The 23,352-nt window shown below is 42.9% G+C and overlaps 1 protein-coding gene across 1 annotated transcript in view; it reads left to right on the top strand.

The window, feature by feature from the left end:
• DOCK3 (dedicator of cytokinesis 3) overlaps positions 1-23,352 on the top strand; it is a 67,350-nt gene that overhangs the window by 21,617 nt on the left and 22,381 nt on the right. The window contains 14 exon segments of the mRNA XM_010183258.1: positions 1,241-1,339; positions 2,305-2,399; positions 3,957-4,032; positions 4,916-5,016; positions 5,276-5,334; positions 6,849-6,997; positions 9,554-9,639; positions 11,396-11,422; positions 11,547-11,642; positions 13,001-13,061; positions 13,542-13,635; positions 14,311-14,459; positions 19,068-19,154; positions 21,078-21,182. Of these exon segments, the coding sequence (XP_010181560.1) occupies positions 1,241-1,339; positions 2,305-2,399; positions 3,957-4,032; positions 4,916-5,016; positions 5,276-5,334; positions 6,849-6,997; positions 9,554-9,639; positions 11,396-11,422; positions 11,547-11,642; positions 13,001-13,061; positions 13,542-13,635; positions 14,311-14,459; positions 19,068-19,154; positions 21,078-21,182 (1,284 nt within the window).

Consider the following 23,352-nt stretch of genomic DNA (forward strand, 5'->3'; position numbering starts at 1 on the left):
CCTGTTCTTTGATGCAAAACAAGAAAGGTGCTGGCTTGCCAGCGTCCAGTAACACCTCAGTTTTCCTTTTCCTCCTACCTTACTGTTACGTATCACGTGCCACCTCACACGGAAGAGCACACCCTTTTCCTGTTGAAGTTCAGCCCTGTTCATTGGAACAACCTCTGTCAAGGCTTCTGGGCAGATGCTTGAACCAGTCAGAGAAAAATTAAAACAGAACTGACAGCCCCAAGTAGAAAATCTGTTGTATTTGCTCCTGACTTTAGATTTCACAGCACAGCGGCATGTGAAATCTTATTAGATACTTCTTAAAAGTAATTTGTGTATTTGCCAAATTAATTGCTGATTGTCACAGGAATAAAACAGTGTTGTGCAAGGGACTGGCAGTTAAAAGACACACTCCTTGCGTTCTTGGCACTGCTGTGCTTGTTATCTTGGACACACTGCTTAACTTCTCTGTGCTTTGCTTTCAGATATGTAAAAAGGGGAGCTCACCCTTGGAAAACACTTTGGGATACTGTGGTAACTGGTTAGGGTGCATCTGATTTGCAGGCCAGAAATGCAATTGTAGCTCATGTAGGCTTACCCGAGCTGTATTCATGAGATCTTACTGGAATACTGTGAGTGCTGTGGCTATGACAGCAGACAACTTGGTGACCACCAATAAACTGGATCTTCACAAGACACAGACACCTTTTGCAGCCCATGCTGACCCCACGCTGTCATGGCTACACCGTTCGGAGTATCTGAGCAATGAGTTTAAATAATTCCTGGTTATGTCTGCATGAGCTGCAGCCGCACATTCGATAGATTTAAGTAACTGAGAAAGGCAATTGTCAAAAACTGCATGCTTGGAGGGGGTTCGTTAATGTCTGTATTAATAATTTTAAATTATCTTTGTTTAAATTACAAGATAGGTTAAAAGACCTTTAAAACTTGCATCTGTGGAGGAGCCTCTAAGGTGTATTATAATTCAAGAACTGCTAACCTTTGTTTAGATTACAAGATTGGTTTAAAAGACCTTTAAAACTTGCATCTGTGGAGGAGCCTCTAAGGTGTATTAACAGTAATTCAAGAACTGCTAACATGCAGTATTTTTAATCTCTGTGCATGTCAGCTTTCCTCTCATAGGCATTGGGGCCATTTCAGACCCCTCCCTTTATACCTTACCCCAGGTTGAGTTTTACAGTGATGAAATCGTAGACTGTCTGAATGAAATAGTTTCTCATTTGGCCAACAGGGAGAATATGTCTCCTGCCTTTTATCTTTGCTTCGTCAGATGTCAGACACTCATTTCCAGCACTTACTGGACAACTTCCAAAGCAAGGACGAACTAAAGGTACCGCAGCACATCGCGTTTGCAGGGCGATTCGCTCAGAACAAAAGAGTCGAGGGGGATTCCTCCTGCACTGCTTGCTCTGCTGATCGTTCCCATTCACTGGCATCACTCCAGTCATGGACCTTCCTTTCACCTTTGTAGTCATAGGTGGTGTGTTACACAGCACTGAGTTATCTTCATGAGAGTAAATAAAGCCCCAAGACAGATGACATAGACACAGCAGGATATTGTTACTGCACCATGCAGGACAGAGGCAAGAGGAACAGGTTGTTTTAATCCCATGAATGTAGTCAGTTGTTCTGTAGCACTTTACTAGATGTTCCATGTGCCTTGGAGCTTACTTGCAAAGGGTGTTCATTTTACGCCAAAAGACACCGTCGGGCCTTTTCAGGGATACAAATGTCTCTGGCAGATAAAAGCTTTCTGAGAAAGCAGTAACCTTACTACTCCACAGCTTCCCAAATCTGTGAACACTAACTTCAGTTATGGCTATTCGTGAGCAGAAGGGGTTGCTGGCATTTTTAAATGCCACATCTCCAAACAGCAGAAACCAACTTCTTACCTCAACTTCCAGAGGAAAGAGGGGAATCATTTCATATATAAAGACAAGATTTTATATCAAGTGCTTTTGATTAGCATGGCACTCGATCAAATATGGACAATAACTGCAAATTGACACTGGAACTCCAGATGATGAGATGAGAACTCATACACGCTTCAGCACATAAGGACGTCCTTAACCTCAGTGTAGAAGTTAAGATTCAAAAGACAGCTGCAACCTGTCTCGTACATACGGGACGCATACAGAACCAACAGTCATACCCCAGTGTACGTGGTTTCCATGTTTTCAGGTGAATGCCCTAGTGACAGCACTCAAGCACAACACACTTGGCTTAACTGTCTCTTACAGTCAAGAAAATAATTAACCTGCAGCTGCTGGTGATATTTTTCCTCCTGTGTTCTAGGAGTTCCTCCTGAAGATCTTCTGTGTGTTTCGGAACCTGATGAAAATGAGTGTCTTTCCTCGAGACTGGATGGTGATGAGGTTGCTCACTAGCAAGTAAGTAGAGAAGCAGGTACAAAGTGCTGACATTCTGGATCAGGATTACTTTCTCCTCAGCTGGGCATTTAAAACCTGTGATGCAGTGTGTTCACCAGACTGCTGAGATGTGACCAACAGGGATTCTGGAGTGCTTATCCTCACTCCGCAGTTATTTTAACGCTCTGGACCAACCTGGGACTTCTGTATTTTGTTTGTTCTCAAATCTACCAGTAGGCACCGGTGTCAGAGAGTCAGGAGTTTAACCCCAACGCTGAAGTAGCTGCGTTGAAGGTAAGAGCAGCACAGCAGCTACCACAGCACACGGCAAGGAACAGCTGCCCGCACCAGGTGGTCCTGCCAGGCAGGCCCCGCAGCTCCCTTCCTCAGTAAATCACTACGTTAAACGTCTGTCTTTTCCATGAACACCTGAACCTGCCAAGGAGGAGGACTCGGTTATTTTAGAGAAAGAGAAGCATACCCCTGTGATGCCACCAGTGCATTACTTAAAGAGGATTTTTCTCAATTAAATTGCCATCCACCATTTTAATGCTTAATTTTTTCCGATTTTCTTGCTTCTGACAGGTCAAGTACTGGGCTGTGTGGAATGGCAGGAGCATGATGAGTACAGGGTGGCTGGATTTACTTCTTTCTTTAGATAAACTAGGTATAGGATTACCATGGACTAACTGACAAGTGGAGGGGTTCCCGTTAAGAAGACACCATGGAGGTTTTCGTAAAGGCTGACTGCTCACCCGAGTTACAGTGCTAATGCAAAGTGAAAGAAGTGGATTTCAGTGTTTGAAGTGCAGAGATTAAGTGAAGACCTGTAAGAGAAGAAAAATCCACGTGCAAAGTAGTCACCACAGATGCTGTGGGTTACCTTGTTCCCTTTGGCACGACTTTGCCGTAAACCTGATAGGTGTTTTTAGTGGTGGTACGGGAAGTGTTGCTTTCAGGTGAATCAGAGATGTGCCAGGTTTTATACTATTGTTGCCTTACCCACGTGCTATTGTTAGTTCCTGCATTTCACATGCCTTGATTGCCTTTCAATAAGGGCAATTCAGCCACCTATAAAAAAAGACTAGGGAATCCAGCACTGGTGAAATAGTCACAAATACGTTGAGCTGAAGTGTGGCAGATAAAGGACAACTGCAGAGGCAAGACTGAAGTGGCTCAAACTTTTGTGGTGGTGGTCTTTGGGAAGAAAAAGAAATTGTCTCTGCTTAAAACGAGAGAAAGATGTGTGTATCCTCTCATTTCACTGAAGAAAATATCTGTATAAAATAGACTGTACAAAATGCTCCTGTGTAAATTCCAAAAATGACAATAATGATGAAAAACCTATCTTGGATTGCTTAGCACAGACTGTTTATTACAACACAGAAAGATAGGTGACTTCTGTGTGAATCTTGCAGTGATTACGTGAAGAATCTTTGTGTGTATAGTAAATATATGTATGTATGTATGTCCATATCTTTCTTTGTATGGTAAAGTCAGCACCACAAACCACTGTAATATGTTACACTCCAGATTCAAATGCTCTTCTTTTCTCTCTCTTTATATTTTCGACTGCAGTATCATAGTTACAACAGTTCAGTACCTGTCTTCTGCACTGCATAAGAATTTCACGGAAGCGGACTTTGATTTTAAGGTGAGAATTGATACTGAGCAAACGTTACGACATCTTTTAAAGCTATAAAGATACAAGAGCTGTTACCTACCATAGCTGGTTATGTTTGCAGTGTTTATTTGACTACGTGAGAGGTGACCTAACTGATAAAAGTGGAATTTTAACCTGCTGGGGAATTGAGGGGATATTGAACAGACACTGTGAGATCAAGTCAAGAGAATCGAGCCCCTCATAAAGAAACAAGTGTCTTAATAAGCAGTGGAGCTAATGAAGCGAGCTGTCTTACAGATCCATGGCTAATACAGTGTCAAGTCAGGCAATGCTTTTCCCGCAGCTGGGGCATTGACCTTCCTCTTGCAGAGGTTTCTCTTTCTGGCTGTTAAAACTTGGAGGTTCACAGCACCTCGGCGTGTTCTCTGTGTCTGACGTGGTTGGAAATGGGCAGCACGTTCAGTGTCACTGCCAAATGTGAACCTGGGCTCGGTGCACACACAGCATAAGCCTCATTTCTTTGGGAAAGCTGACTGAATTACAGGGCTCTTACTCACGATACAGCGTCATCTCTGGGGATTTTTGAAGGATAAAATCTGTTCAGCCTTCAGAAAAAACCATAAAATTAAGACTTTGCTGAAGTCACCAAGTTTATTAATTTTTTGAACTCTGGTGCGAAGAGGAAAGCCCAGTGGTGTTGCCTTCTTGGGTTTTAATTTAAGTTCCTACCAGTTTTTTAATAATCCATGGCTATCCTTAAGAGTTTCATATCTCAGTAGTTCAGACACGTCCTGAGTAAGTTATTAGAAGGAACCGTCTCATTCTGCTTGTAACGGAACATACATCTTCCTACGCTGTTTTAAAGCTTATTCCTTGGAGTATAATGATCTAAAACTTCCTTCCTGTGTCTCAGGTGTGGAACTCGTATTTCAGCCTCGCAGTTTTGTTTATAAACCAGCCAAGTCTCCAACTAGAAAATGCCACCCCAGCTAAGAGGAAGAAGATTCTGGATAAGTAAGAACATTTTTGGTTGTGTCCCGGTCTTTTCTGCCACCCCAAAAAGGAGACTTCTTTTTCTGCCACAAGTCCCTGTAATTTATGATGGAATTTGAGATGGGAAAACGCTCGGGAATTAAATACGTAGATCTCCTACTGGTGTCCAGTGATTAGTCAAGCTGTTTGATACTGTTTTGTTGACTTCAATGTGAATGTTGACATCCCCGCCGTGCTGGTTTTGGTTCCATTAGGCAGTTGTCCATCTCCTCTCTTTCAGGTACGGCGATATGAGAGTGATGATGGCGTACGAGCTGTTCAGCATGTGGCAGAACCTGGGTATGACTCTTCCTTCTCTGTCCTACCAACCGAACCCAAAGTTTGTTTGTTTGTTTGGGGTTTTTTTACTCTTTGTAGCATCATTAAATACTGATTTTCTCTTAAGAGCTGTTAAACCAGGAAGCACTTCTCTCCCACCAAAACCCCTCTTCTGTACCCTTACCATATATTTCAATCTGAATTAATACATTCCTATGAATTTGAACTGGCACAGTGTGAAGTTTGGGTTGTTTTGACACATCAGGGACAGTTTTTAGGTATTTCCAATTATAAAATTGCAGCTGCACTGCAGCCAGGGTCACGCAGACGCATGCTGTTACCCTCTGACTTCTGTCTGATCGGTGGCTGTAAAGCAGAGATTTAAACTGTCACAGCTATAACCAGTTTTATGACTTTGTAGATGATTCACAAGCCAAAGTTGTCATGATTCAGAATCACAGAATCATTTAGGCTGGAAAAGACGCTTGAGGTCGTGGAGTCCAACCGTCAACCTACCACCACCAAGTCCACCGCTCGGCCATAGCCACGTGTGTCTGATAATAAAGCCTGAAGCGGCATACAGCAGGGCTGCTTTTTTGGTGTCTTAGGTATCCACTATGCATAACAAATACTACATTACTACTTTAAAAAACATATATTATTAAAAAAAAAAAGAACCAAACAGAAAACCCAAATCAAATAAAATTTCAACTTCTGCAGTTCAGTGGACATTTTCCTATGTATTTTGATTAAAAACTGACCCATGTTACAAAACGGGGAAAAAATCTCTCTCGCCATAGGTGTCAAAGGGTAAATGCAGATTTTTCATCCAGGACTCGTGCTTTTAGAAGTGTGCTGCAGCAGTTTGGAGTTCAGTTAATTCAGGATTTCCTTAATAAAAGAGCCAAATAAGGCCTGTTCTGCATCAGAGCAAGTCCAGCGAGGCCGGTATCTGGTCTCCATCAGGCACTAAAAACGAATGCTCTGTGGAAATGTCTGAGGACAAAGGAAGCACAGAGCATTCTACAGAAAATAAAAACGTGGTTGCTGATAGAGATCACGAATGATTCAAGGTTCTGAGAACACGAAGAGGGCAACGGAGTGTTACAAATCAGGCTGGATCACTTGATAATGTGGCTGCAAGCAACATATTAAAAAAAACCACATCCACACATTTCATTTGTAGGAATATTGGTAGGAGAAAACAAAGACTGTAAATGTACCACGCTGATAATCAGCTGAATGATTTCTCCTTGTTACATGGTTTAGTTTGGGGAGTTATGACAGTCGGAATTCCTTTGCAAGGAAAATGCACTGACAGCTTTTGCTGAAGGCTTTCACAGTGACATTAAAAATGCTTTTAGAGACTTTGCAAGGAATGGTCTAAAGCAAATACTGTTTTTCCAGTCCTTTCAGGAAGAGAATGTGTTTGCTTTTCTGCTGCTCCTGCCTGCTGTGTTGTCTATGGCATCGCTGCTCTCTCTCTGTGATAAGTAACGAGTTTTATTTAATTGCAGTTGCTTTGTCTTGTACAGGTGAGCACAAGATCCACTTTATTCCGGGAATGATCGGCCCCTTCCTCGGCGTTACACTTGTCCCACAACCAGAAGTCCGGAATATCATGATCCCCATCTTCCATGACATGATGGACTGGGAGCAGAGGAAGAACGGCAACTTCAAGCAGGTGAAGCCGCTTCCCGAGCATTCCCAGTGTTCTTTTTCTTGTTCTGTCCATCCGCGATGTCCAGCTGGGAGCAAGGAGTTTGTGTCTGCTCTGTTTCTGATAGTGGAGATGTGGTCACGTAATTATGTAAATATAGAAAATTTGAGGCATAATTCACAAAATTATTACAAGACTCCCAAGAGTATTGAAACAGGGCACTTGACAGCACACTGCGTTCTCCATGAGCACAGGGAAGTGATGCGCTCGTCGCATCGGAGATAAGGAAGAGAAAATAATCTTGGAAGTGCTGCTCCTATTGGTTTCACTTAGAGTTTTAGCCAGTTAAATGGGTCAGACTGAGAACCAGAAATGGAGACATACGGATGTAGCCAGTATTTGTTAAAACAGTGATTTCAGCTTTTCTGGCGTCAGCTTCCAGCTAGAAAGTGGTATTGTATAATTGAAGGAATTAGATACAATTGTATTTTGTATAATTAAGGAGTCAGACCACGCTTTGAATCGGGCTGTGTGACTGTAGATACGTTACAAGATTGTCGCAGCCCTCCTGGATGGTGATGCCAACAGAAGTTGTGTTGTTTCCACCTGCTGTGAGCTCTGATTACAAAACAGGAGAGCAGTCGTCTTCATTTGGTTGCCCAGTGCGGGTCAGAGAATTGCCTACATTTTCCATTGCAGAACAGGCCCCTGAACTGCAAAGTATTAATAACGAGGGATCGATTTGGACTGGGTCCTCTGATGACAGGGCTTCTTTGTCACTGTGTTTGGGGCAGTGCTGGGGCAGGTATCTGCAGATCAGTGCTCTGAAGTAGTAAATCCTTTTGTTTCAATCATTGTAATTCATGTGATTATTTATTATCCATAAAGTCATTAAACTGCTAGATCTAATCTGTTGTTCCAGGAGAATAACAGACCTTCTCCATAACCTGACGTATTAAAGGTGGTGTAGAAGAGTATTACCAGGAGCCTTATGCTTTTCTCCCTCTTCACCTCCCATAATTATTACAATTATTATTACAGCAGCATTTGATCATGGTCCTCTTCTTGCAGAACAGGCCCTGCTATGGCATTCACAGTTACAAGTACCTAGAGTCATCTCTGAGTTTCTAGACCCGTTTATACTTTCCCTATCAAGATAAACTCTTTGCAATCTTCATAATTTTGATATTTATACACATTAATGTATTCTGAACTACAGCTCCAAGATTATTTCTCTTCCTATATTATCTGTGGAGCAAATTTTCACACAGTTTTATGAAGCATAACTGTCACACCTTTCTAAGATTAAAGACAGAATAATCATCTGCATTAGCAAGAAGGAAACAAACATTGATGGACCATCCCAAGGTGCATTAAACTGCATTAACATCAGGTGCTGGGACCAGCAAGTTCTGTTTGTTGTCCAGTCTAACGCTGGACACACGCATTACTGATTTCTGCCGAGTCGTTGTAAATCACAAGCAAAGACAGGGTAGGGTTTTTTAATTTCGAGCTTCTCTTTCCTTTTTGAATACTAAATTGGTTGTCAGAAAATAGAAGAGTCCTGGAAATTCATTTTAAAGCCCTTTTAAAAAACTTCTCTTCAGTAGCTGGTGTTTTAACAAGGTGATTTTTCAGCTGCACTGGATAACAACGCAGTCTGATTCATGGACTAAATCAGGTCTCCTTTTCATGGTCTCAGCAACAAGAGCACCAACTCCATTTGTGTGCCACTGGGTGATTTGCTTTTCCTTCTCATCTTTGCTTCCTTTGCAATTTGGCAGCTGGAAAACAGAGACTCAAACGATCCTTGTTTTAAAACAAGCCATATTTCTACAGTTTCAACCTTTAGGGGCCTCTGTCTTCATTAGTACTGAAAGCATCTTTTCTGTAAGATCTGTTTGTTTAAATTAGATACATTCCTGTCTGCACCTGAGTCAATTTTATGGCAATATCTGCTGTCAAACATGATAACAGGACGTATCAGACTTGGAGGGAAATGAATGCATATTCAAAACCTTTGTAAGGGATGAGAAAGGAAAATGTGTCGTATAATCATAGAGAGGCTTGACAGAACTGGCTTTAATGAACAAATAATCTTGTCCTGTAATGATAATCAATGTAGTGATGCCTGGATAACTGGAAATCCATTACCTACCGGGAGAACCCCCAGAGTGGACCAGCAGCGATCACACCATGGATTAATTTCTCTGTGTGGCTCTTCAGTTACAGTACAGGATACGGTTTGTCTGATAGTGTTTCATAGAAAGTGTGTCCGAGTGATTTATTTGATAAGAGAAGAAACCTCAGGAGTTCCTGTGGAGAAGCACTGCCTCCCCTGGGATGTTCATTCGTTCAGACGCTGATAACCAAAAGGAGAATTTAGCTTTAGTCCTCCTGTTTCACTGACAGATGAGAGAAGTGTCTCCATTTAACTGGGCCACAGGGAAATAAATCACTTGCACACAGAAGTGGGCAGCCTCAGGGCACGAGAAATAAAATATTCTTCTGGTCTTCACGTTGGAAACTTCTGTCTTGTACACGAAGAGCTCATTTGTAACCGGTCTCTTCTTCACGCAGGTGGAAGCCGAGCTGATCGATAAGCTGGACAGCCTGGTATCCGAAGGAAAAGGTGATGAGAACTACAGGGAACTCTTCAGCCTGCTGTAAGCTCTGCCGCTTTCTGCTCCCTCTGTGTTGTGCAGGGCCCCTGAAAGAGTCAGAGTAGTGACAGCCTTGTCCTCAGAGAATGCAGTCAGGGCTTTCTGGCAGCTTTTCATGACACGGCTCAGTGCAATAAAACTGTGTCACTCCAATTCTGGAAAGAAGACAAGTGCCTAAATTCTTCTTTGTCTTCTTGCTGTGAAATCTAGTATCGGTCTGCGCAGGTAAGTAGTCATCACCCTCCTGTCAAAGACTGATTTGCTACAGGAGCCATTGCCTTTCTTTTACGTAGCAGTCAGTGAAAGTTTGGCCTTAGGACTGCGTAAAGAAGCAGTGCATTGTGAAGCAAGTCAGGCCTCGTTAGAGCAAGAGAGATTTTCCTCTGCTGCTTCCAGTTCTGAAGATGGTGTTTTGGTCGGCTCAGCAGTTGCAAGTTGCTTCCTCCAGAGTCCGTTGTGACACTGGATTTCCACTGGACACCAAGAAATCCAGTGCTCATAAGGATAACCTTAAACACACTGCAGCTGACTTTTTCTTGCTTATCTTTGATTACTGATGTGTCTCCAAATTAGTTTCCAGTGATTCTGGTTTATTTCAGAAGGAGTCCAGAGCAGTTAACCTTGATCTTTTCATACCCCAGTGAGCCACAGGGATCGTTAGCAAAATTTTAGCCAGTTTTCTGTGGCCCCTACTTGCACGCTGTCGGTTTGAGGCATAAACCTGTGTTTCACTAGAACCAGTAGGTGTATTTCAGAATTCACAGCTGCACATTCATTCATTCATTTCCAAGATAGGTCAGTCTCTCCATCCTGTGTGCTTATTATGCTTGGGGAGCACGTAAATGTATTCAGGTTGGATTTGTGCATATCCACATACCCGTATCTATTGTGTACAAATAACAGAAGCCTGGTTCAGGGATAAAGGAAAGAAAATACCTGTCCTCTTGTTTGTTTTTTAAATTCACCTGGCAAGAGGAATATTGTGCATTTCTGCTGCTCTATTGAAGACATTTGTCACCTGAAATGTTAGAAATTTAGGGACCGTAGTTTGTTACTTATTTTTAGATGACAGTGACTGTATTTATTACCAAGCAGCCTTTAGTTTCTGTTTGCCACTGACTTTTCTGAGAACAACGTGAACTTTGAGGAAATTCTTTGCTGTCTGTAGTGAAGAGCTGACCCTGAGCTCTGCTGTCTCAGCTGTACTGCTGCAATGTGAATCGCTCCCTCAGCTGGGAATCACTGCAGTTCAGAAGAGTTTGTCCTCTTGTGAGGACACGTCTGGCACCCAACAGAATTTCTGTAGCAAGTGTCAAGTTCTTTGACGGAGATCCAGTTTCAGGAAACTGGCATGTAAATTTGCTGGCTTTTTTCACTTTTTTAAAGTGATTTTCAGTGTTCTTGCTCTGCCCTCCTCTTTATTCTTCACAAGTCTCTCAGTGAGACTCTCCCTGTATTGTCTGGTTTTCTGAGCAGGAAGAGATTGCCTTTATTTATTTATAGTTTAAGTAAACTGTGATTCAAGATTGGTTGATTGCTGATTAGAGATGAAAATATACATGGGGCTAAGCAAAGAAGAGGTATTTGCATTAGGTTTAGATTCCTCTCCCACTTCTGACTGACGTTAGCAGTATTTAAGCTACAGGTAATAATGCGCATTGCTCATTTTCATGTATTGTAAATGGCAATGTGAAGACATTTTTCCTTTTGCTGTCAATTCTGTAATTTCCTTGTTTTTGCTTCATGCTGCCTGGAGTAGAACCCAGCTCTTTGGGCCGTATCCCAGGTAAGACAGCGATTCTGGGACTCTGTTTTATGAGGGAGAAACAAGCCAGGTTGTGCCCAGCGGCCTGCACGCAGCACACCACTTCCCCGGAAGCCTCACCTGCTGCCTCTTCATCTCCCAACAGTTTGCTTGAGAAGATTGAGCAGGAAACGTGGCGGGAGACCGGCATCTCCTTCGTTACATCAGTTACTCGGCTCATGGAGCGTCTGCTTGACTACAGGTATCTGCCAACACCAGTCGTGTCTTCTAAGTACGAGAAGGTTGTAAAGAGGTAGTGCCAACCTCCTTTTCTTCAGGGAATACTTTATCAGGCTGCATGCTCCTCTGAAGGGAAGTGTTACGTGAGCAAGCCTAACTCATTGCTGCCAGGTTCTGAGCAAAAATCCTCAAATCACATCTCTGGAGCCCCAGTTCTCAGTCTTACATGCTTATTCCTGATAACAGTGAAGATAAAGATTTTTTTAATTTGTAGTTCTGTACTAAGGTTTATTCAGGCTGCTAAATGATAAATTCCTTCTATCATTGGAGTGGTTTTGCCCAGTTCAGCATGACAGATGCTAAATGCAAGAACCATCACCAGTGCCTTGCTGAACCAGGATGCGAATGCCTCATCTGGACTTGCAGGTTGGGAAGCCTGACCCGTCAGCTGGTGACTCGTGTGTGCAGGACCCCACTATCAATACAACATCCTCTGTTTAGGTTTAGACAAGGCTGCAGGACTGCTGTGTCAGTGCAGCTGAGCTCTGTTCAGTGTAAAGAAAAGATTTTAACTTCATATACACACACCCTCAGGAGCTGTTTTTATGGCATGACAATTTGAAACTACACAGAAACTGCCCCAAACATTTCTATCGTTAGCCTACTGACAAGAGTTCAGATGATTTCTTCTGCTGTTGGTCATTATTGGTGAAAACCTGTGACTGCACTGGGTATTCTGCAGTCCCAAGTCCTTTTCTGTGCTTTTGGGGTTGCTCTTTGTTACCCTTACTGGTTTGATCCCATCTCCTGTGTTTCCTGCCAACAGCTGTTGTACAACTGCTATGCAAGACCAGATACCTGGGACACGTAGATATAATTTCTAAAACATTGCAGAAACTAAAGATAAACTTCATAATTTAACTTAGCTATGAAAAAGTAATCTAGTCTAAATTACTCTGGTTGTATCTTTCAGTGTGCCAACAGCACATTGGATAGCTGACTTTATGAAAGCTGGTCCTTTGACTGGGAAACCACTAAACATTAATGTCTGGATAATAACAGTTTTTCACTTTGACAGTAGATCTCTCGTTCAGATTCTTTTTGGCCACTATGATGTGATTTTTGTTCAGATTCCTGTAAGAAATGAAGTAGCAGTCACCACAGGGGCTTGTTCTCAGGTGCAGAGATGTGAGAGGACGCTTTGTTCTCGTATCATTTAAGCCACAATATGGAATTTTTTCGTGGAGGAACTTTATGAAATAGAGATGATTACCTGTTTTGTGTGATCTGAGGAAGCTCTGGAGGATAAGGTAGTTTCAGATTTATTTTTAAAGCACTTTTTTTGCAGATGTACGTTTCAACATTGTTCTGCTTTCTTAGGGACTGTATGAAAGGAGATGAAACAGAAAACAAGAAAATTGGCTGCACTGTTAACCTTATGGTAAAGATGTTTCCTTTCTCTCTTTGCGATGCTGTGCACTGTTGTTGAGACTGGGATGGGAAAGGCTGGGGCAGGAATCTGTGCCAGGCAAACGCAGCTTCAGAATCGAGGGCTGGGATAACAGAGCAGAAGCACAGGGGTTGCGAGGATCCCCTGGAGGCCTCTGGTTCATCTCCTCGCTCTTCTGAAAGCAGGGCCAAGTAGGTCAGGTTCCCCTGGGCCTTGTCCAGGTGAGTTCTGAGTGTCCCTGTGACAGGGACACCTCTCTCACTTTCTCTTACAGCTTTTGACTACCTTTATTTTGGAAAAAAAGGTCACGACACAAGTAAAGTAGCGGGTTAAATGGTTGTGAGTGTGAAAAGAAGTACTTTTACATTAACAGTGTGTTATCTTTTCAGTGGCTTTATGCACACACGGATGCTGCTGGTTGTTCTGAATGAAGGAGTCGTCTCAATAACATCTCTCTTTTTTGTCTGGCAGAATTTCTATAAGTCTGAAATTAACAAGGAGGAGATGTACATCCGCTATATCCACAAGCTGTGTGACATGCACTTGCAGGCTGAGAACTATACAGGTTAGTGCCGTGTCATCTGGGTCTGCTTGAAACCCTGGTGAGAGCTCTTCACTCCCCTGGTGTCAGACTCTAACACCTGATGAATTCTTTTGGGAAAAATCTGTAGCAGTCAGTTATGGGAACACAAGAAGCTGAGCTCCAGCACATTCCCTTAGTGTGTTTATGCCCACACATCCATGGGACTATTCCATTATGCTCCAAATTTTACACTGAAGTGTCCCATGAGGAAGAGTGATCCAAAAAATCACAGCATTGGCATCAGAACTTGGAGGAAGTTTAAGCTAACAAAAACTCCGCTGTATTATCGTTTGCCTCCTTTCCGTACATTGTGGTACTTAGGAAGTCTACAGACTCTGATTCTGTGTTGTCCAAGCTCTGTTTACAGCTGCAGGCCCCAAGTGTAGTTACTGACTGCATATCTGACTGCATTTAAATCAAGTCAATTTAAAGCCTGACAGATTTGTATTTGAAAATCAGGTTCATAGGAAGCAGCTCTGTGCTGCTGTTTTAGGTAACCGAATAATTTAACGATCACCTAAGACTTCAGGAGTTTTTCTCAACTTGTAAATCTCAGATTCCAGAGTGTTTAAGAAGCAGGTCTAGGGACCTTTTAACCTGCTGGCTGTATTTGTCTGTTGTCATTGATTCCGTGTTCAATAACTGCATTTCCAACAGAGGCTGCATTTACTTTGCTTCTGTACTGTGAGTTGCTTCAGTGGGAGGACAGACCTCTGAGAGAGTTCCTGCATTACCCATCTCAGTCAGAGTGGCAACGTAAGGAAGGTCTGTGCCGTAAGATTATCCATTACTTCAACAAAGGGAAGGTACGCCAACTTCTTCTCTCTTCCAGCAGCTTCCTTCCCTTTCCTGACTTACTTAGGGCCTGCAAGCCTGTCATCTCAGTTCAGTAGTCTGGAAGTAGATTGAGAGCAAAAGGTTTTATAACCTGACAAAAAGATGAGAAACTGGAGATGGGTATTTCGCTACACAGAACGTTTGGAGCTGGTTTAGGCAGGCCAGCAGGAAAAAGACCAAAACGTTACTGTACCTTTAAAGTGAATTTTGGATCCCCTGATACAGCAGAGAGCTCTATGAATGCCAGCTCCTTAGCTGTTGCGGGGTGGGATTGCCTTTTGTAGTTGTCTGTGGAAATTGCTGCGTTATGACTCAGTTTTGGGGTTGTTTTGTTTCTAACCCACAGAAGTAAAAGGCAAGCAATGCACCGTAGGAGTCCCTTTATTACAAAAGACTTGGGTCTTTTCAGTGTCAGTGTTATTTTAAAGTGGCTCTCAGCTAAAGTGCAGTTCCACCCATTGCACAAGAAGGAAATCAATACATTTCAATCACGTATTTGGTATGTTTTTCCTATGACAAATACATTTTTTTAAATTACTGCAGGTGTAGGTTTTGTAGTCCCTTGTGTCATGGTGTTTGGGAGCATCTCAGGGGTGAACCTCTGAAGTGTTATCATCTGTCAGAATTATTTTCAAATACTATATCTCTAGAAATATTTCTGCAGCTTCTGTTACTGGAAGATAAGTTCTGTATGTGCGCCTCAAGGTTGGTTTTGCCTGTGATGGCAGTGACAGTGGCACTTAATACAGCTGTGATTTGGTTCATGTGGGGCTGCCATTCAAGAGAATTCTTTACTAGCCCTGATAAGAGAAAGCTGCACATGGCAGAGACATCGGCTGCAGAACGTGCAAAAGGAAGCCAGACTCCTGTGTGTAGGAAGAAGTGCCCCATTTATGAGGAAGTGGTTAATTAAGAATAATTTTTCTCCACCAGAGTTGTTCCTTTGTAATAATGCTGCGTAGGGCTCTCTTTTTCAGTTCAGAAATTTTCAGCAGTTTTCAGTCTGCACTTAGATAAATTAAATTAATTAGTGGCTTGTGCAGATACTGCAGCACTGTACTGTCTGACTCGACAAAGAGGACACAGAGCCTGTGTAAAACAAGTGAGCCTGGCTTTCTGACAAAAACAGGCAATCCATATAGGCACTGAAAAGGAGTGAAAACTTGATGGATGTAATTTTGCTATAAAACTCCTAAGAGATTATAGAGTATTAACCTCCTGAGGTTTTTTCCCCCCCCACTGGATGTTTTTGGAGTTACTCTGTGCTTTAATCGCCCTTTATTGTAAACGGGAGCTGAATGACTAAATAATCTGCTTAAGCAGCGTGGATGTCACTCAGACCAAGGAAGTGAAAGATGCTGAGAAGCCAAATCCTGCTGCTTCCCAGCGTTCTTTCTGTTGCAGTGTAACAAGGAATGGAGGAAACTTGCCTCCTTCAGCTTGTGTCTGGTAGTTTCTTTCTGCACTGCCCTAAGATGGTCCCTCCTTGGCTCCTGAAGAGTGGAATTTGTTGTTCTGTGTCCTTCAGTTGCATTTCTAGAGTTCAGTTGCTCAGGCTGCTCCTGGCATCTTCTGCTAAGTAAGGGGGTCAAAGCAGCATGAAAAGGGTGCAAAACTTCTGCATCTGTTTACAGGAAACCTTTCTCAGCACGGGAATAGGGGACACTGGCCACGGGACTGTTGTATGCTTGACATAAAGGGCATGGCAGTGGAGGGCAAGGAGCGGTGGCACGGCCCGTGGCAGGCCAGGAGCGCTGCAGCGGGTGCAGAATTGCCAGCTCCATTCTCAGTGCTGTCGGCAGCAGCCCCTGTGCTGGGCAGGAACGTTCCAGAGCCCTTTCAGCCTGTGGGCTGCGCGCTCCTTCCTACTCGTGCTGCTGCGCTTCGGTTTGGTGCATGGCTCAGTCGGCAGCCTGTGCAAGCACAACTTTAAATGAAGATCCTTGGTTTGCAATTCACTGTTACGATTTTGGCTGTTAAAACTCAAGGTTGGAACAGTATGAACCCGACTGATCATGCTTCTGGACAGCAGGAGCTTGAAAACCACACAACCCTTTTCTGTCCAGTTCATTACTAGATTTTATTAACTAAAAATTGTGACCAGCTCCCACCACAGCATCACAACGCACATCCTCCTTAGCGCCAGCCAAGTGGTGTAGCCAAAGCTGTATCTCAAAACCAGTTCATTTTTAGATCGTGTGCCCAGCGTTTGAGCTGATTTCTCTTGTGTACCCTTCTTTGCACCATAGTTCCAAAATAAATCTGCACACTGGGATGCGAGTAAATAAAGGTTCCCATTCATAAACGTTGACTGTCTCTGCCTCCTTGTGTGCAGTCAGCAGTGCTCAACTGAGAGCTGCTGGTGCCACAGGAGAAAGCTGCAATAAATGTCAATGAATCTGCTTTTCACGTGAAGGACATAATATAAAACATGGAAACAGATGAGACATCAGCAAAAGAGAAAGCAGTAATGAGAGAAAATAACAGTGGCGACATTGGGAAATTCTTTGAAGAGGGGGAAGAATGATGCTTTAGAGGGAAGCGATGCTTTTGTAGCACATAGAATTACATATGACATTCCAGCATTGTGAGGATGGTACTGAGTAACATCACAGGTTTTAAAAGGGGTACTCAGTAACATCACAGGTTTTAAAAGGGGTACTCAGTAACATCACAGGTTTTAAATGGGGTACTCAGTAGCATCACAGGTTTTAAATGGGGTACTCAGTAGCATCACAGGTTTTAAGTGGATCCCAGTGACTCAGCCATTCATTCTCTTTTTGTTTCCAACATCTGCATGCTCTCTTTTCCCTCTAAGAAGTTACCTGTATGTTGTGTTTATTCACTTCCGTATCTCATCTTCTATCTGCAGAACATTCAGCTAGCACAGGGGAACTGCTCTGTGTGGAATTCTACCTGAAAGAAAGAGAGCGAGCCTGAGTTAGTGTGGCAGGAATAGTAGCAGGGTACATTTAGAAGAGCTGGGGTAAAGAGAAGTAAAATGTGGTTACGTGTTAATTTAATTCACATCAGAAAAGGAGCATGAAAAGGTTGCATCTTGCCAAGGGAAGAGAGCCAGCTTCCTGCCTCTATCCAGAAGACAGATTAGAGAGCTATGTGGCTGTAGCCACAGCATCCCATTTGGAAGCGAGAGCCTGCTCACACTCTGTGACAAAAGCCATTTATTCCTGGCCAGCCTTTGAGAAGAGACTTTTCCATTCTTTCAAGTAAATACAAATCAGCGAAGGACTGGAAATCTATGTAAAGTATCTTGAAACCTGGGGGGGGAAAAAGCTACTGTGTTTATGTTTGCAAATATAAACACTTAACTGTTAATGCTGTTGATCCCGGTTCAGTTCAATACATCTCAGGCTCCCCATCATCCCAAACTACTGTCGGGATATTCAAAGTGATTCTGAACGAATCTTTTATTTAGCATGTTCTTATGTAGGTTTTTGTAATCAACTGAAACTAAAGAGTTTTACAGATGAGTAACAGACACTACAGATGTGTGTGCACAAACAGGAGCATTGTAAGGTACCTAATTCAGTAACTCAAACAGTGCAGATTCACTTCTTTAAGTGAAGGCACACGAACAACTACTTCCATATTAAGTGCTGATATTTTCCATAATTAATTACTGCTATGAATCATTTACAGTATTGCTATTAGTATTTTTAAACTTGAGGTGATGTTCTAACTCAGGCATTAGTTTTGTTTTCGCTACAGCAGGCTCCCAGTTAAAACAACTGGCAAGTCAGCCCTGTAACACACACAATTTAATCCAGTAAAGGTTCAACTGACACCTTGGTGCTGTGCACCCTTTACATAAGTTTGTAAGAAACAGTCGTTCCCCCAAAAAGCTTCTAATCTACGCAGGGAAAAGATGATGGGAGAGCAGATTTCAGTTCAAGGTGTAAAACCAGCACTCAGAACAGCTAAGTGAGGTCACGGGAGCTTTTCTCTCAGTGTGGCCATGACCCAACTTGGTCCCTTTGCTGCTAGAAAGGATTTATTGTGTGCAGACTGTAAGCTGAAGAAGTAAGTGTTGCTTTCAGTTCTGCATACGGATATTCACTCAGTACAGTAGTGCGGGCCAGCTCTGAGGATGTTTTGTCTCTGTATTTTTGTGTTTCCCATTGCTTGACACCTCTGTGCTCTCAGCGGGGAGTCGCAGCCCTGCAAGGGGAGTGCTCTGCTGGGAGCCAAGCCCTGACCCTTTGCTCCAGGGGGTTTCAATGCAGAAAGCAAAGGAGATATTTGGGGTGGGCTGAAGGGGTGTCTGACACAAGAAGAACTGTTAGTTGTGTCATCTTTCTCCAAAGAAGTTGCCAGTCTCTTGAGTGAATTTTCAGTAACAAGCAGTATGTGTGAGTCACTTCCATGGGACACACGGCCCGTTACCGTCCTGAAAGAGGAAATAGTAATGGAAACTGTTTCATCACATTGCATTTCCACATCTAATCCCTGGCGTTTCGTACCAAATGAATTCCCCAGATTCAGTTTCCATGTTGCTCTCGGCTGAGTGGGCAGTCACGTGGTGGTTGCTGTGAGTGCGATCTGCTTTGGTTTTGCAGAGCTGGGAGTTTGGAATCCCGCTGTGCAGAGAGCTGGCCATACAGTACGAGAGCCTCTACGATTACCAGAGCCTCAGCTGGATTCGGGTGAGTAGCAGCAGCTCCTCTCCTTGCAGTCTCTCCTGTCATTCCCCAGGGAATTTTGCTCTCCTATGGCTTCTGAATTTAAAAAAAATTAACCTATTTCCTGTGTAGCTCCATGCATTTACACTGACCCCTTTGCCATTGGTTCACTTTGATGACTTTGAAGGCCCACTGAAGTAATTCCTAAGTCTACTGGCAGTAAAATTCCAGGCGTACATGGAGACAGCACACACCCAGGAGCTGGGCTTGCTATTGCAATCACATATTTATGTATTTTTTTACATAAAATCATATTATTTTTTCTATATTTAAAAAAAATATGTATTGAATTTTCATCTTAATTCCAAAAATACCAAGGACAGTTGGTGCCTCAGGTGACAAAAGAGGAACAAGAAGGAATGGAGAATGCAAACATTTATGGTGTCCTTGTCAATTGACAAGAATCTGGTTCTCCTGTAAAACCAAACGTGATTAAATCAGGGCACATTTACAGCACCACGCTCTAATCAGGAAAGTCCAAAGTTCTGGTTGCTATTTAAGAGCTTTCTGAATGTGAAAACAGCTCACCTGCTTTTGTCCCCTGGGTAGCATGCATACGTCCAAATTTAAGTTTTATGCCGTGTGGATGTGTTCTTACACACAGTGGGTTAAATTCCCTTTACAAGTCAAACGTGTTCTCACCTGAGGACACCCGAGGTCTCGTGAACCGCACTTCTGAAGAACCCGTTTTCTTCAAAGTGCCTCTGAGGAGAGCACCAGAGACCACCTTGGATGTGCCCTTGTTTACTGCAGACTTCTCAAACAGGGCAGACTGAAAAGTCATCCTGGTGTACGGGAACTACCAGATTGGTTAAGCCATCATGAAATGATGAGCAGCCAAACCTCTTAACAAGACTTTCTTTCCTGAAACACCGGTAAATTGGATATTCTTGCTGCCTCTTCATTATTTGATCAACTGGCAGGTGAACAGCACCTCAGCTGATCAGTACAACCAATGCACCTCATCCTTTTGCTTACCTGTGTGTGAGCTGTTCCCTGTTCAAGTTCCCTAAATCTGTGTTGACCTCAACTGACTTGAATTTCTCCCCACTCCGAAGGATTTTCCTCTGTGCCATTAGCGTCACTCAACACATCCCTTTATTCTTCCTGCAATGACCTGGGAGCTTTTCTGTTTGAGAAAAGGAGCTGATAATGTGTGGGAACTGAGAACAGAACCTTGATGCGATATTCTAAGTCAGAGCTGCCGTTAGGACTCCCTGCAGTGAAAGCCATGATGGCAAACTGGTTCTTCTCTTTAAAAAGCTGTCCTTTTGTTCAAGTGAAGTTTCCATGAGCCTTGCGACTGAGATTCAGTTTGGCAAGGAGTCCTGAAATCCCACTCTTGATACACATGCAAGCACAGTGCCACAGAAGTTGTGATTGGAACTAGAGACAAGTCCCTTCACTTTCTCCCAGACCCCTTTTTTCTTCCATGTTAAACCTCCTGGCGCACTGAGCTGTGCTTCCTCCTTTTTCATGCTCCTCAACTCCATTAATGCAAACGCAATTGAACTAATACCATTTTCCAGACAGTGGTACAGATTTTGAGCTGTAGGAGAGCACAGGACACGGTGATCCAGGCAACACAGATCTTAATCTCAGCTTTGCAAAGAGGATTACATGCAAGACCTGTTTAATTTCAAATGAGGTACAGCTGAGAAACGTTAATGTCGTCTCCAGAAATGTAAAATGAGTACGGTGATGCTGTGGTCTGTTCCACATGTGGACTGTTCAATTAATAATATCGTATCTTTAAAAGAATTGTGGTTTTTTCATTCAAAAATCTGGGGGCAAAAGACTGATGTGATCTTTAAATGTGTCTTGATATTCAAAAGGTTTCAGTGCAGCTTTAAGGGTCTGATAGCAGCTATCGTTCTTCCTCCGCAGAAAATGGAAGCCACCTATTATGACAACATCATGGAGCAGCAGCGCTTAGAACCCGAGTTCTTCAGAGTTGGCTTTTACGGTCGGAAATTCCCGTTCTTCCTGCGGGTAAGCCAGACGTGCACAAAATACGACACAGACCAGGCTCAGAGTAACAGTTCAGGCTCTGTACGTCAGATGTGGAGATAGGATGTCTGCCAGTCAACTTCTTTCTCTGTGCCTGCACAAGCAGCAGCAGCTTTCTGACTGCACCGAGGAATGCGGTCCGTTGGGAATGATCTTAGAACAGAGATCAGAAATTTGACTCATGCCTATGTGTATTTTTGACAATCTGCAGACGCGGCACAAGTTGCCCCTATATTAAGCAGAATGCTGTACTGCAGCAATGTTGGGTCATTGCTCGATTCTCATCATCTCAAATTGTCACGCTTCCAAAAGTCTCACATGACAGAATGATTCCAGGACCAGAATGATGCCTCTCTTGTGCTTTCTACAAGCGAAAAATTTCCTCTCTTCACCAAAAAGCCTGTTCTGCTTCTCTGGACACGTCCTTACTTCGAGCTTACTGTCTGCTGGTATGTACAGGATCAGCAATCCTTTAAAAGTGAAATAATCTTCTGTTCCTAATGAGGAATCAAACTTCACATGGGCATTGGTTCATACTGTGTTCTGTTGCTAGTTCAGAGCAAGGAAGGAATCTCATCTGACAACTGCTCTGAGAGCTCTGAAAACTGATGGTCCACGCCATCCAGCTTGACAGGAGAAGCTAACTTGAAGCGTACTTTCAAGGACCAGAGGTGCATGTTTTCTGTTCTTTAAAGAAATGGTTTGACGAGAGATGGCACCGCTCTTGAGTTACACAGCAGGATGCTGCAAAAAAAATTTCCCCTGATACAGAATCTATGTATGTTTTTTAACTAGGATTTAAACACTGGTGGTTAATTACAGTCCTCTAAGTGAAAGCAAGTTGGAATGAATCAAGGTGAAAATATCAATAGATAAAGGGCGGCTTTGTCGCAGCCTGAATCAGTGCACAGAGCACACGTGCAGAGGAAGCTGAGGAAATGCTGAGTGCTGCAGTAGGAAGCAGTACCTGTCCTTTCACACCCATCTCCAGAGAAAACAGATGAGTTCTTTTATATCCAACAACAGATGTTTCAGAAAACGTATGACAACAAAGTCACCAGCATACAAGCGTTCCTACATTTGAAGTCAGTGAATCTTGCTTATCATGTTACGCATCCTACAGCTTCATCTTGGATCCTGCACGGCCTGTGTGTTTCACACGGCAGAGTTTTCAGTGCAGATCGCTTGCCCGTTGTGAAACGGTGTAACAGTGTGGGTGCTTGGCTGGAGACGTTAACCACGAACATGAGCGTTCATAATTATAATCCTTGTTAATTCTGCAATTATATTTGGTAGCAGTACTTCTGATAGCAGATTACTGATGTAGCAATCTCATTAAAAGTCATCCTCCTCCTTTCTCTCTCTAATGATCCATACAGCATACACATTGCGAAGCACAGGCTAAGCCCATTAGCAATCACATCAGCATGGATCACACTGTAAAGAGATTGGGAGCAGCTATTCTGGAGAAGAAAAAGATTTACATGGATTTAAATTCTTCAAATGGCTATGGGAGTGATTTCAAGTGATCAAATAATTCCATGTCTTTTTCTCATTTATTTTTCTATTGCTGTATAGCTTGAGACAGAAAATAGCCACTTCTTTCTACAACTTTGATTTTAAGACCCTTTGTCTAGCAAAGTCATTCTTCATGTTGCTATGAATTCTACAGCTATTTCTGGTCAATTAGAACTGCCCGTGTCTTCCACCTACCAGAAGTTCAAGTACGGCCTGACAAGTTGTGTTGGCATCTGTCTGCAAAGTCTGTTTAAATTTAGCTCTGAGGTGTTTTCAGGGCATTATTTATAGAATCACAGTAACTTTATTCATAGGCTTACAGTTTTCTGGATTGCCGCAATCGAAAGCTAAAATAGAGAATGCTGTAAGTGTCATGAAGAGATTCACCTTCAAACATGGACTCACTCCAAATTTAATAATAACTGCAAAGGTTGGGCATTGCAAACTGAACTGTCAAGACTCCTCATGCAGTTCATTGGTTGCTGTGAGTGATGCACACACAGTGACATATGTCACAGCTGGAACGTGAGGTGTGATCCATAAAGCTGAACTGCAAAGCCAAGGATAACTGCACTCCTTGGCTGCGTTTTGTGATCGGGTTTTGCTGCTTTTTCTCTGGTTTTGCTACAAGATT

The sequence above is a fragment of the Mesitornis unicolor genome, unplaced genomic scaffold (assembly GCF_000695765.1).
Source record: "Mesitornis unicolor isolate BGI_N332 unplaced genomic scaffold, ASM69576v1 scaffold12514, whole genome shotgun sequence".
NCBI lineage: Eukaryota > Metazoa > Chordata > Aves > Mesitornithiformes > Mesitornithidae > Mesitornis > Mesitornis unicolor.